Source organism: Choloepus didactylus (assembly GCF_015220235.1).
Source record: "Choloepus didactylus isolate mChoDid1 chromosome 25 unlocalized genomic scaffold, mChoDid1.pri SUPER_25_unloc2, whole genome shotgun sequence".
Classification (NCBI taxonomy): domain Eukaryota; kingdom Metazoa; phylum Chordata; class Mammalia; order Pilosa; family Megalonychidae; genus Choloepus; species Choloepus didactylus.
In genome coordinates, this window is record NW_023637607.1 from 7,021,892 (window position 1) to 7,033,501 (window position 11,610).

At 33.6% G+C, this 11,610-nt stretch overlaps 1 protein-coding gene across 1 annotated transcript; it reads left to right on the forward strand.

The window, feature by feature from the left end:
• Positions 1 to 3,377: 3,377 nt before the first annotated feature.
• On the forward strand, positions 3,378 to 4,365 carry LOC119525617 (olfactory receptor 7C2-like). Its single transcript, XM_037824411.1, has one exon. It carries the CDS (start codon positions 3,384 to 3,386, stop codon positions 4,320 to 4,322), a length of 939 nt encoding a protein of 312 aa, XP_037680339.1. The 5' UTR covers positions 3,378 to 3,383; the 3' UTR covers positions 4,323 to 4,365.
• Positions 4,366 to 11,610: the final 7,245 nt, after the last annotated feature.

Sequence of the window (11,610 nt, forward strand, 5' to 3'; positions counted from 1 at the left end):
AAAATTCTGTCTCATTTTGTGTATTTATTGGCTTAGTCAAGGAATTCACTCTAGGATTTCTTCTTCATTCCTACAAATTTTCTTCTTTTTAAACCATTTAACTCAAAATCATCTATTTACTACCTCCTACTTTCCCTGGTTTGCTTTGTGGATCTTTATTAACAACATCTTCAAACTTTTAAAGCTTTATTTCTTGAAAATAGAATGTGTTCATTTACAGATTAAAATATTTACTGGATGAAAATGAGTCTAAATGTCAGAATTACCATTACCCCTCAAAGCTGATGTTCGCTGTTAATATTATGATGTTCATATTTCCCATGGGTTTATCAGAATACATGATTTAGTGTGAAAGATCTGTATGCTGATTTACTTTATCCAGAACAGAAAAACAGACCAACTATCATTTTACAGTACTGTAGGGGAATATTTCTCCTCCTACATGATGTATTTTTTCATTCTTAGTTTACTAAAAAGCATTTCCTACTTTCTCCATGAAAATTACATCTTGTTTAATTTAAATTCATAGAAAGTAGTAATGCTGCAAATTTTGTCAAAAATATACCACAATTTTTTACATCTGATTTCATGAATTTTAATAAATATATGTTCTGTGTAATGCAAATATGTCTATTAGTTTAATTATGGATTTTTATTTCAAAAGTGTTATTGATTTTGTTTTGAATTTTAATTTTCTACATACCATAATTTATCATTCAATCTTTTTCACTCCTATGATCCAAATATCTATTATTTCCACTCATGTCTACCAAAGTCTTAATTTCGAGTAATAACTTTTCTCTAAGAATATATTTGTCTCTATATACATTTTTATCTAAATATTCATGTATTTTTTTATACTGAGCGTGATCTCTGATCCCATGTGTGGTTTGAACCTTATTTGGAATATGTGGATACAATTTAATATTATTTTTAAAATGATTAGTCAGTCATAAAATATTTATGTATAATTTTTAAAAACTTTAAGCTAATGAATGAAAAATGCAAGTTACCATGATAAAAAGAATATATTAAAAATCATTGTGAAAAGCACATTAAGTTACAAAACTAGGCTTTTTCTCTGATGTCAGAATAAAAGACCATTCCAACTCTTACAATGTTTAACATTTTATTTTGAATGTATATTGTTAATCACAGTGTCGCAACCTACAATTCTAACTAGTTCCAATATATTTTCATTGCCCCAAAGTTTGACCCTATACTCTTTAGTAGTCATACTCCATGTGTCCCTTACCCTAGTCCCTGGCTACCATTAATCTTATTTCTATCTCTGTGGATTCCTGCATTCTGTATATTTAATGAAAATAGAATCTTAAAATATAAATCTTTTTCATCTGACTTCTCTGACATAGCATACTTATAGGTTTAATCAGCCATATATTATGTAACAATGCTTCTTTCTTTTTTATGGCTAGACAATAATCCATTGTATCAATACTCCTCATTGTGTTATCCATACATCTGTTGATGGATATTTGAGTTTATCCAATCTTGAACAGAGTAAATAATGCTCCTATGAACATTCATGTATAAAATTGTTTAATATATATTTTCACTTCTTTGGGTCATTTACTTAGGAACGGAAGTGCTGGGTCATATTGTCATACTATGTTTAATATTTGAGGAAATCCTTAACTATTTTTGACAGCAGGTACGTCATTTCATATACCCAGGAGCAAAGAAATAGTTTCAATTCCCTCACATCCTAGCCTACACTTTTTTTATTTTGTTTATTCTTTAATATACAAACCCTAGTGTGTGTAAAGTGTTTTCCACTTATTTTAACATCATTTTGGAATATCAAATCCATATAGGTATAGTGAAATAATAATCAGAGAAAGTAGATGGAAATGCAAAAAATAAAATTAATGATGAAATCTTGAAAACTCTAATTACTAATAATGAAATCAGGAAAATCAAAATATTTCTTAATATGATAGCAACATCAGTAAAATAATTACTTCTTGGTGACATTAACACTAAAAAACCCTGAAACCAATTATATAAAATAGGAGGGTTTATCAAATAAAAGGAGTTTAAACATCTGGAGGAAAATTCCAGTTAATAGAATCTGAATCTGAACATAGGAAATGTGTCAAATCTTTCCAAATTAACATATAAATTTAATAAAATCTATCTTTAAATTCCAGTGCTATTTTTTCTTGCAAAACAGCTACATGATACTAAAGTTGTTCTGGAAGAATAAATTGGAGCTATCTTCTTTGGACCATTTCTATCCATGTATCTAGATATTAGACTACCAGTTGATCTTCTTTAATCAACATTAAAACATGTTGTGATGATAGAGAATTAAAAAAGTTAGATAAAAATTTAACATTTCCTTTCTGGAAGACACAAGTGTTCATTAATAATGTGATCTGTTCATGACACAAATGTTCATTAATAAGATTGTGATCAACAAATCACCTGAAATTTTAAGAGCTGAGTGAAGGATATCTACAGATAGATCAAAGAGAAAAATGTAAAATGAAAAGAAGCTAAAGAAGAAAAAAGAAGCTAAATTTATCTAAAAGAAAAATTAAGTTGTCAATGTCCAAGAAAGGACAAACATTTAAATATAATATGCCACTTCCATAGGGTAGACTATTTTTAATCTGATGACTATTAGATGATGTTGGAAAATGTGCATGACACCCTCTTAACTGAGAAGAGAACAGTCCATATTTAGGCTCCATTTGTCTTGATTTAGAATGTAAAATCTGCCATATAGTTGAAATAAAGCAATTAATAATTATAGCAGTTGTTAATATTTTTAAGCAGCAGGACTAGAAAAGTCCCCAGAGAAACTAATATGTAGTAATGACACCAAGGCAGGGAAATGAAAGACAACTTTCTAATAATTGAGAATATCTGCCCTGGAGTTAAGTAATTTCCCTTTCCCACAGCACTGAGAGGAAATGCAAAGAGTGATCATCAGACTGGTGGGGTGGGGTGAATGTTTGGCTGCAAGGCAAGCCCTAGAGTAGAGGTCCTCAAACCTGAGCACTCATCAAAATCACATGGAAGACTTGTTAGAACACATTACTATTCCCCCCTTAGGATATATTAATTATGTAGGTCTGTGTTGGGAGTTGAAAATGCACTTTTCTAACAAGTTCCCAAATGATACTTGTGTTGCTAGTCCAGAAACCACAATTTGAGAACCTCTAACACGGAGACAATGTTTTCCAAGTGATAGTGGTAAACACAATTTGTTGTCAAAGATTTCTGAAAACTAGGTAAGATGAATAACATGATGAGTCCAATTGTTTCAGATTAAGGCTATCATGAGAATTCACAAAAAATAGTTATAGAGTAGTGTGTTCTTTTTCCCCCTTATTCTAGGGAAACTCTGCTGTCTCATGGAAACAGGAAACCAAACAAAAGCTGTAAAATTTCTTCTTCTGGGAATTGAAGAAGAGCATGATCTGCATACTATCTTCTTTGGACTATTTCTATCCATATATCTAGTCACTTTCACTGGGAACCTGCTCATCATCTTGGCCATAATATCAGACACCCACCTCCACACTCCCATGTATTTCTTCCTCTCCAACCTGTCCTTTTGTGATATTTGTTTCATCTCCACTACCATCCCAAAGATGCTTCACAATATCCAGACAGAGAACAAAGTTATCACGTATGCATGCTGCATAACCCAGATATTTTTTTTCATTGTGTTTGGATGCCTGGACAGTTTGCTCCTTACCACAATGGCATATGACCGCTTTGTAGCCATCAGTCACCCCCTGCACTACACAGTCATCATGAATCCCTGGCTCTGTGAAATACTAGTTCTGGGATCCTGGTGTCTTAGTACCCTAGGCTCCCTTCTTGAATCCTTGCCTGTTTTGAAGCTGTCCTTCTGTACAAATATGGAAATCCCACACATTTTTTGTGATCTTTCTGAAGTCCTGAAACTTGCCTGTTCTGACACCCTCATCAATAACATAGTGGTTTATTTTGTGGTTAGTATTCTGGGTGTTTTCCCTGTTGCTGGGATCTTCTTCTCCTATTCTCAGATTCTCTCTTCTATTCTTAGAATCTCATCAACCAGGGGCAAGTATAAAGCATTTTCCACATGTGGGTCTCACCTTTTGGTTGTGTCCTTGTTCTATGGCACATCCCTTGGGATCTACCTAAGTTCTGCAGCCACAGCCTCCTCTAGGAAAAGTCTTATGGCTTCAGTGATGTATGCTGTGGTAACCCCCATGTTAAACCCCTTCATCTACAGTCTGAGGAACAGGGACATGAAGGGGGCCCTGAGGAGACTCATCAGTAGGATGGCCACTTCACAGTGATGGAGCTATTGGAGGACTGTCAATAGTAGCAAGACTCAATACTTAGGACAAAAAGCAACACTTGATCTTCATGTGGTTTCACGTATTTTAAAGCAACTCACTAAATCTTTCTTTAAGGCCTTTTCTGCCCTGTCTACTCTTTATTAAGTTATCTTGGGATCACCTTTTCATTTTCTATCCAGTAATGTTCACTTTTTAAAAATAGGACTTGACATACTCTCAGTTACTTTTAGTAATGTTTGAACATTTTATAATAATAAATTTTATTTCATACCTTTAATGTATATCCTCAGAAGGGATAGAATATATGCATACTTTGGAAAAGTTGCCCTGAGACCTCATTTACAGAAATGTATTCTAGTGTAATGTTATTGAAATAAATTCAAAGATTAACACCTTTTCAACTGGGTCATATTCTTTGCTATAATGTCAATTTTACTAAATATTTCTACTCATCACAATATATACTCCTTAACTTCCAGAATTATATCCTACCCATGTATGAAACCACAAGGACTACTAAAGTTACTGGTAGGAATTTTATGCTCAGTGAGTAGTTGTAAGTATTAAAAATAGATGACTATAAAGCAACATGCAAGGTGCCATCTGAACAAGAAAACTACACATACAAATATATTGAATTAATAAAGCCTTTGACCTGGAAAATTATTTCAATGCCATTGAATAATAATACAGACATAATCTGACATTACTTAACAGTTTTTAAACATTTTATACATGTTTTCTCAATTAATTTTTTCAATAACAAATTTAAGTGATTAGATTCATTTCTGCTTAGTCAGAGATCGGGAAGTCAGGGCCCACAGAAACTAGATATCTAGGGCAAGATTATTGGGATAAAGTGGAGACAGGCAGTGTCAAATCAGTAAAATGTTGTAATAATAGATAAACTTCAAATCAAACGGGAGTTCTTATGATTTAAGCTCCCAGTTGTGAAAATTTGTTCTTGACCAAGGATTACTGCTTCCCTGTGGTCTTTAGCCTTAGAAATAGGTAAAAAATTAAGTGTAACACTTTCCATGAAAAACCTACCTTCCACTGGCAGTTCATGCATTTCTCATATTCACCCTCATCATCCCTGGACAATTATATTGCAGTTGACAAGCCTAACATTGTGAAGCTGTATTTATTTTTTATTTAAAAGTTGTAAATTTAAAGAAAATCATGAAAAAAATATGGCATTCCCTTACATGCCCTCACATTCAGTTTTTGCTATTATTGACAATTTTTTTTAGTGTGGTGACTTTGCTAAATTGATGAACAATATTATTATAATTATAATGTTAACTGTAGTCCATAGTTCACATTGAGTTTTCTGGCTACTATTGTGCAATATTGTCATGTTTAATTTTTATACTGCTATTATATATAAAATTTAAAATTCTCTATTTTAGCCACTTTCAAATGCAAAATGCAATGGGTTAATTGTATTCATAATGTTGTGCTGCCATAACCACCATCATTATCAAAAATGTTCCATCAACTTAAACTGAAACTATGTACCAATAAAGGATTAACTCCCATTTCCCTACCCCCATTTCAGTCCCTGGTGACCTGTGTTCTAGTTTTGGACTGCAAATTTGCATATTCTAATTAATTTATATGAGTTCATATAATATTTGTCCTTTTATGTTTGACTTATTTCTCTCAACATGATATGTTCAAGGTTCATCCATGTTGTAGCGTGCATGAGAACTTCATTCCTTTTTAATACTGAATAATATCCCAATGGACATAAAAACCAAATTTTAAAATCTATTAATCTGTTGATGAATACTTCAGCTGATGCCCTATTTTGGCTATGGTGAATACTGCCTCTGTGAACATTAGTGTGAAAATATGTGGTTGATTCCCTGCTTTCAAATATTTTGGGTATATACCTAGAGTTGAGATTGCCAGACCATATGGTCATATGATTATTATATACTTAAACTTACTGAGGAGTATCCTCAGAGTGTAAAATGGTGACTGCTCCATTTTACATACCCACCAACAATGTAATAGGGTTCTCATTTTTCCAAATCCTCACCAACATGAGTTATTTTCTATTATTTTAATACTAGCCATTCTAATGTGTATGAAATAATTCATTGTGGTTTGTATTCATTTTTTTAATTAGAAAAGTTGTGGGTTTAGAGCTACTTATTGTGGTTTTTGACTTGCATTTCCCTAATGGCCAATGATGTTCAGTTCTTTTCATGTGCTTATTGGCCTTTTGTGTATCTTCTTTGGAGAAACGTATATACATGTCTTTTATCCATTTCTTAATGAGGTTGTTCATTTTTTGTTGTTGCATTGTAAGTATTCTTTATTTATTCTGCATATTATATCAATATCAGATATATGGTTTCCAAATATTTTCTCCCATTTTTAGGTTATATTTTTACATTCACCATGAAGTCCTTTGTTAAACAAAAGTTTTAAATTTGATGACATCCCATTTACCTACTTTTTCTTTAGTTCCTCATGTTATTGTTGGAAAGTCTAAGAAATGACTGTCTAACATGAGATCCTGGAGATGCTTCCCTATATTTTCTTTTGAGAATGTTTAGTTTGGGTTCTTATATTTATGTGTTTGATCCATTGTGAATTCATTTACATATGGTGTGAGGTAGGGATCACCTTCATTCTTTTGTCAATGGATATCCAGTTTTCCCAACACCACTTTTTGAAGGCACTATTATTTCTGCATTGAGTGGATATGGTAACCATTTCAGAAACCAATTGCTAAAGATGTGTGGGTTTATTAACCCTCAATCCCACCAAACTGGTGTATATGTCTACCTTTATGGCAGTAACACTGTTTAAATTTTTGTGGCCTATAATTTTGAAATCTGAAAGTTTGAGGATTCCAACTTTGTTCTCCAAAGAGAGAAAGGTCCATTACAATGAAAATTGCAAAACTCTTCTGAAATAAATAAATAAATTCTATATTAGTGGAAGTCATTCTGTGTTCATGGATAGAAAGACAAAAATATTAAGATGCCATTGCACCTCAAAATGGTCTACAGATTGAATACAATACAGATCAAAATCTCAGCAATGTAGAATAGCCAAATCAATGGAAAAGAAGGACAATAATTTTGTAGGCATGTTCCTTAGCTGTACTAAATATTATCATTCCTATATGTTGGGTTACATGCATCTTATGAATATTGGTAAATAATGTGGGAGAATTAACACAGATTTTCACAGCCATTCATAGAGTATCAATTCAGAAACACAAAAACATTTTTAATGTAACACTATTAATGTACTTTATAGAGATATTGAATACAACAAGTAATAGGTCAACCCAAATTTCTATATTGTTTATAACATAAAGGATTTATTGGAAGTTTTATTATAAAGAAATATTATATTCATATGCCATTATGTTTTCTTATTTTACGTACCAGTCTTTTCAACATCAGTTTTTCCTAATGATATAAGGAATGTCTCTTTGAATAATTTGTCCATTGAGTTAAAATTTATGTATACTCAGTAAAACATATATTCACTTACATCAGAACATATAACTCAAGTTTTGTAAACATGGTTTGATTGGTAAAGTTTGTGTACATAATATAATTAAGTATTCTTATGTTTCATAAAATAAAGAAAAAATAGCAGTGTAACTTTTATTCTCATAAAATGTAAATAAAATTAATACTTTTGTATTTTAACAAAATAAACAATCAAGTTATGTCAGGAAGAAAGCAGGAGGAAAATATTATTTCAACTGTCTCTGAGGGATCAACCATATTTTCTATTTTAGCTGTTTTCTTCTGATTCAGTTTATCTAAAGAAGGCAGTTTATCTCTTCCCCCAGTTGTAGTCTACTTCCAAACTCATTTCATTATTCATTGTTTTTTGTCTCCTTTTGAAATATAATTAAACTATCCTGTACCACCCTTTGATAAAAAGGGCACAAGTTTCAGATGAAGGGAAAAATGACAGTATTAATATTTGTTCAAGATAACTCTGATTCTGCTAAAAATAAGCCAAGTCATACTTCTAATGGTATTTGGGTAGAGTTTTCCTTCCAAAATATAGAACACTTTGTCTCTATGTCCTATCCTAACTTTCCAAAATACCATCAGTCCTATTAGGGATCCAGAGGCAAAAATTCCATGAAAATACTTTTACAAGAGATTACATTTAAAAAATAAGATGACTAAAATTTAACCAAGGGCTCTAGTTTTTCCACTTCATATCTAGAGTAAAGTGTAGGAACAGAGATAAACCTCAAAAAGTTATGTGTGAATAGAGGAATTTGACAAACAATGTGTGCAGAATGATATCATATATTTATGAATTTATTTTTATTGAGGTTAAATTCAAAAGCAGAAAATTAACCATTTAAGCTATATAAAGTTGTGGCATTTCCAACAGACAAGTTTGTGTACAATCATCTTTACCTCTAGTTAAAATATCATCACACCCTATCCATTAAAAAGTCGCTTTCCATGGCCCCTGACACTTAGCCCTTGACAAAAATCAACACTTTTTCAGTGTATATGGATAGTACCTCTTCTAAATAGTTCATATAATTGGAAGGAAACAATTTGAGACCCTTTTTGCCTGAATCCTTTCTCTTAGCTTAATCTTTCCAAGATTAATCCATGTGGTGTCATGTATCAATTCTTATTCTGTTGTGTATATGCACTACATATTTTTCTATTCATTTAATGGACATTTGGGTTGTAACTTTTTGCTATTGGGAATAGTGCTGCTATGTATATTTGTGTACAGGTAGTTGTTTGAATTTTGGTTTTCCATAATTTGGGGTTTATATCAAAGGGTTAAATTGCTGGGTCATATGGTAATTCTATGTTTCATTTTCTATTCTTTTCTACAGCAGCTTCACCATTTTACCTTACCATAAGCAAAGTTAAAGGGACTTATATTTACTATACTACAAAATAAAGCAAAAATTTACAAACAGGGAAATAAAATCCAGAAAACAAAAGCACTACATGTCCACTTACAGTTATAGGACATTGTTCATTATTTATTCCTCTAGGCAGATGGAATCCAGAATACTGGGACAGGTTTTATCCACATGTACTCCTCAGCCTGGTAAGGTAGGCAGAACTTTAATGAATGGGATTTCTTCATGGGAGAAAATTGAGTTCTGGTGTTTATCCCTAAGAATTACAAAATGCTCATTGAAGATTGAAGACAGTGCAGGGACACTGTCCATGGGATGCCCCTTCCTCATGCAATATCAGCCTCTTCAACAAAAGGCAGACTCTTCTCTTCTTCATCTGTGCTCCATGGGATACTGAATTCCACCAGAATTTGCATATCTGATTGAAGGAGGTGTATTGCATCATTTAAATATATGTTACTTAACTGAATAGACCAGCTACTGTATTAAAGAGAAATAATCTTCCTCAATTTATTTGTTAGCACTGTGAAATCCCATAAAAAGTATAATGCCAACATTGTAACTCATTATATATTTGTTTTTAATTTATCTCTGAAAACTTTTTCTTTCCATCAACATTTTCTGGGGGAAGGCAGGGCAAGATGGCAGTGTGGGGAGGTGTGGAATTTAGTTACACCTCTAGGACAGGCATTAAGTAGCCAGGAATTCTCTGGAACAACAGTTTGGGAAATGTATGTGGCTGTACACATGTTGTACACCACTCTGGAATGCCTGGAATGGCTGAGATTGCACCAAAATACCTGTAAGTTACCATGACAGGGTTCTGCCACTCCTCTCCCACTGGAACAGCAGGCTGTCTCAGAGCTGATTCCCTGAGGAGAAAAGAAGCAGTCTCTTCTGGGAGCAAGGTGGATGGTTTAACCTGACTCCAATTGCAGGATTAATTAACAAATACAGACAGCTGAATAAAAGCTCTGAACACACATCAATCAAGAGCAAACACAAAGGGAACCAGGAGGCTTTGTCACAGCAGAGAGGAGGTGGACTATCAACAGCAACAGAAATAGAAAGAGATTTTTGAAGTTGGAGGAGCTCAAAATATTGGAAAAGGGCTGGGCCCTAGAAAAGTGGGCACAGTACATTGAAATGGGAACTAACTCCAGCTCTTGACTGTCAAACTTGGAGAGCTGGGGTCTGGCTCTGAAAATGGATTTTCTTTCATCTCTCCTTTTATTCTGTTCTTTTCAATAGCCCATTAGATATGCAGGAAATTTCAGATTTCAGGACTGGCCAGGGCAAGTGAAGAATTAAGGTATATCTGAGAGCAACTAGTTAGTTGAAGGAGAAAGTTACCTAAAGAACATCAATTTAAGTTGTCTCTACTTGGAGCAAGGGTAGCTAGCTCAGCCAAGCTCCAAATGCAGCTTTAGTTCTGGCAAAGAGATAGCAGAACTGATGGAGGAAAATAAAATGAAATAAAATTAAAAAGAATAAAGATAGAGGCTTTTGGAGTTGGCTGAACTCAGAGCACTAGAAAGGGGGTTACCTCAAGATAGGGTGTGAACAGAACCAGGCACCAACTCAGCTACTGATGGGTGAAATTTGGGGGTGGGGGAAAGGCTCTGAAAGTGGATATCTTCTTTTGCCTTGTGTGTTTTCTTTTACTTTTTTTCTTTTTTAAGATTTTTAAAACTATTTTACCTAGCTCATTAGAGACAACCTCAGATATTTTCACTGGCAAGTGGACCCAGGCATGGGTGGAGCTAAGATAGGTCTGAGAGAAAAAGCAATGAGTCACATGGGGAGATAATTCCCTGAATACCATATGTTCTACAAGAAAAGGGGGCAGGGCCAGCTCAAGTGATGAGCCTACTTTGGGGAATTCAGACACAAGGGCTGTAAAACAGAAACAGCCTGAATAGATCACACATCAAGCAGGGATGGGGGCTGCTGAGAATTAGAGGCACAAGATCTCTTTATACTTATGGAGAGCTATGAGCTAAGTGCCACCTGTTGGATGGAATAAGAAAGCCCAGAGCCTAGAGGATTCACAGTAGGGTCTGACAACATGTTGGGTCTCACTCTGAGGGAGACTTAATATGACTTACAAGCTCTTCCTGAGACCTTTGTCTGTCTGTACTGTGAAAATCTGACTGTGGTCAATTGTGTCTGATGGGACACCCACCATATTAAAGACTCCATAATAGGCATAGCAAGAAGCATGAAAACAAAGGCTGAAAAATTCTGATAATCTAAATAAGAGCTGTGCTAGAGATCCAGAATATGTTGAATTGAAAGCCAAAGAACCTATAGAGAATAAAGCCAATGAACAAGAAAATCATAGGTAAAAGGGAGAACAGGATTTCAAGAAAAAATCTAATCAAGAAAATCTGG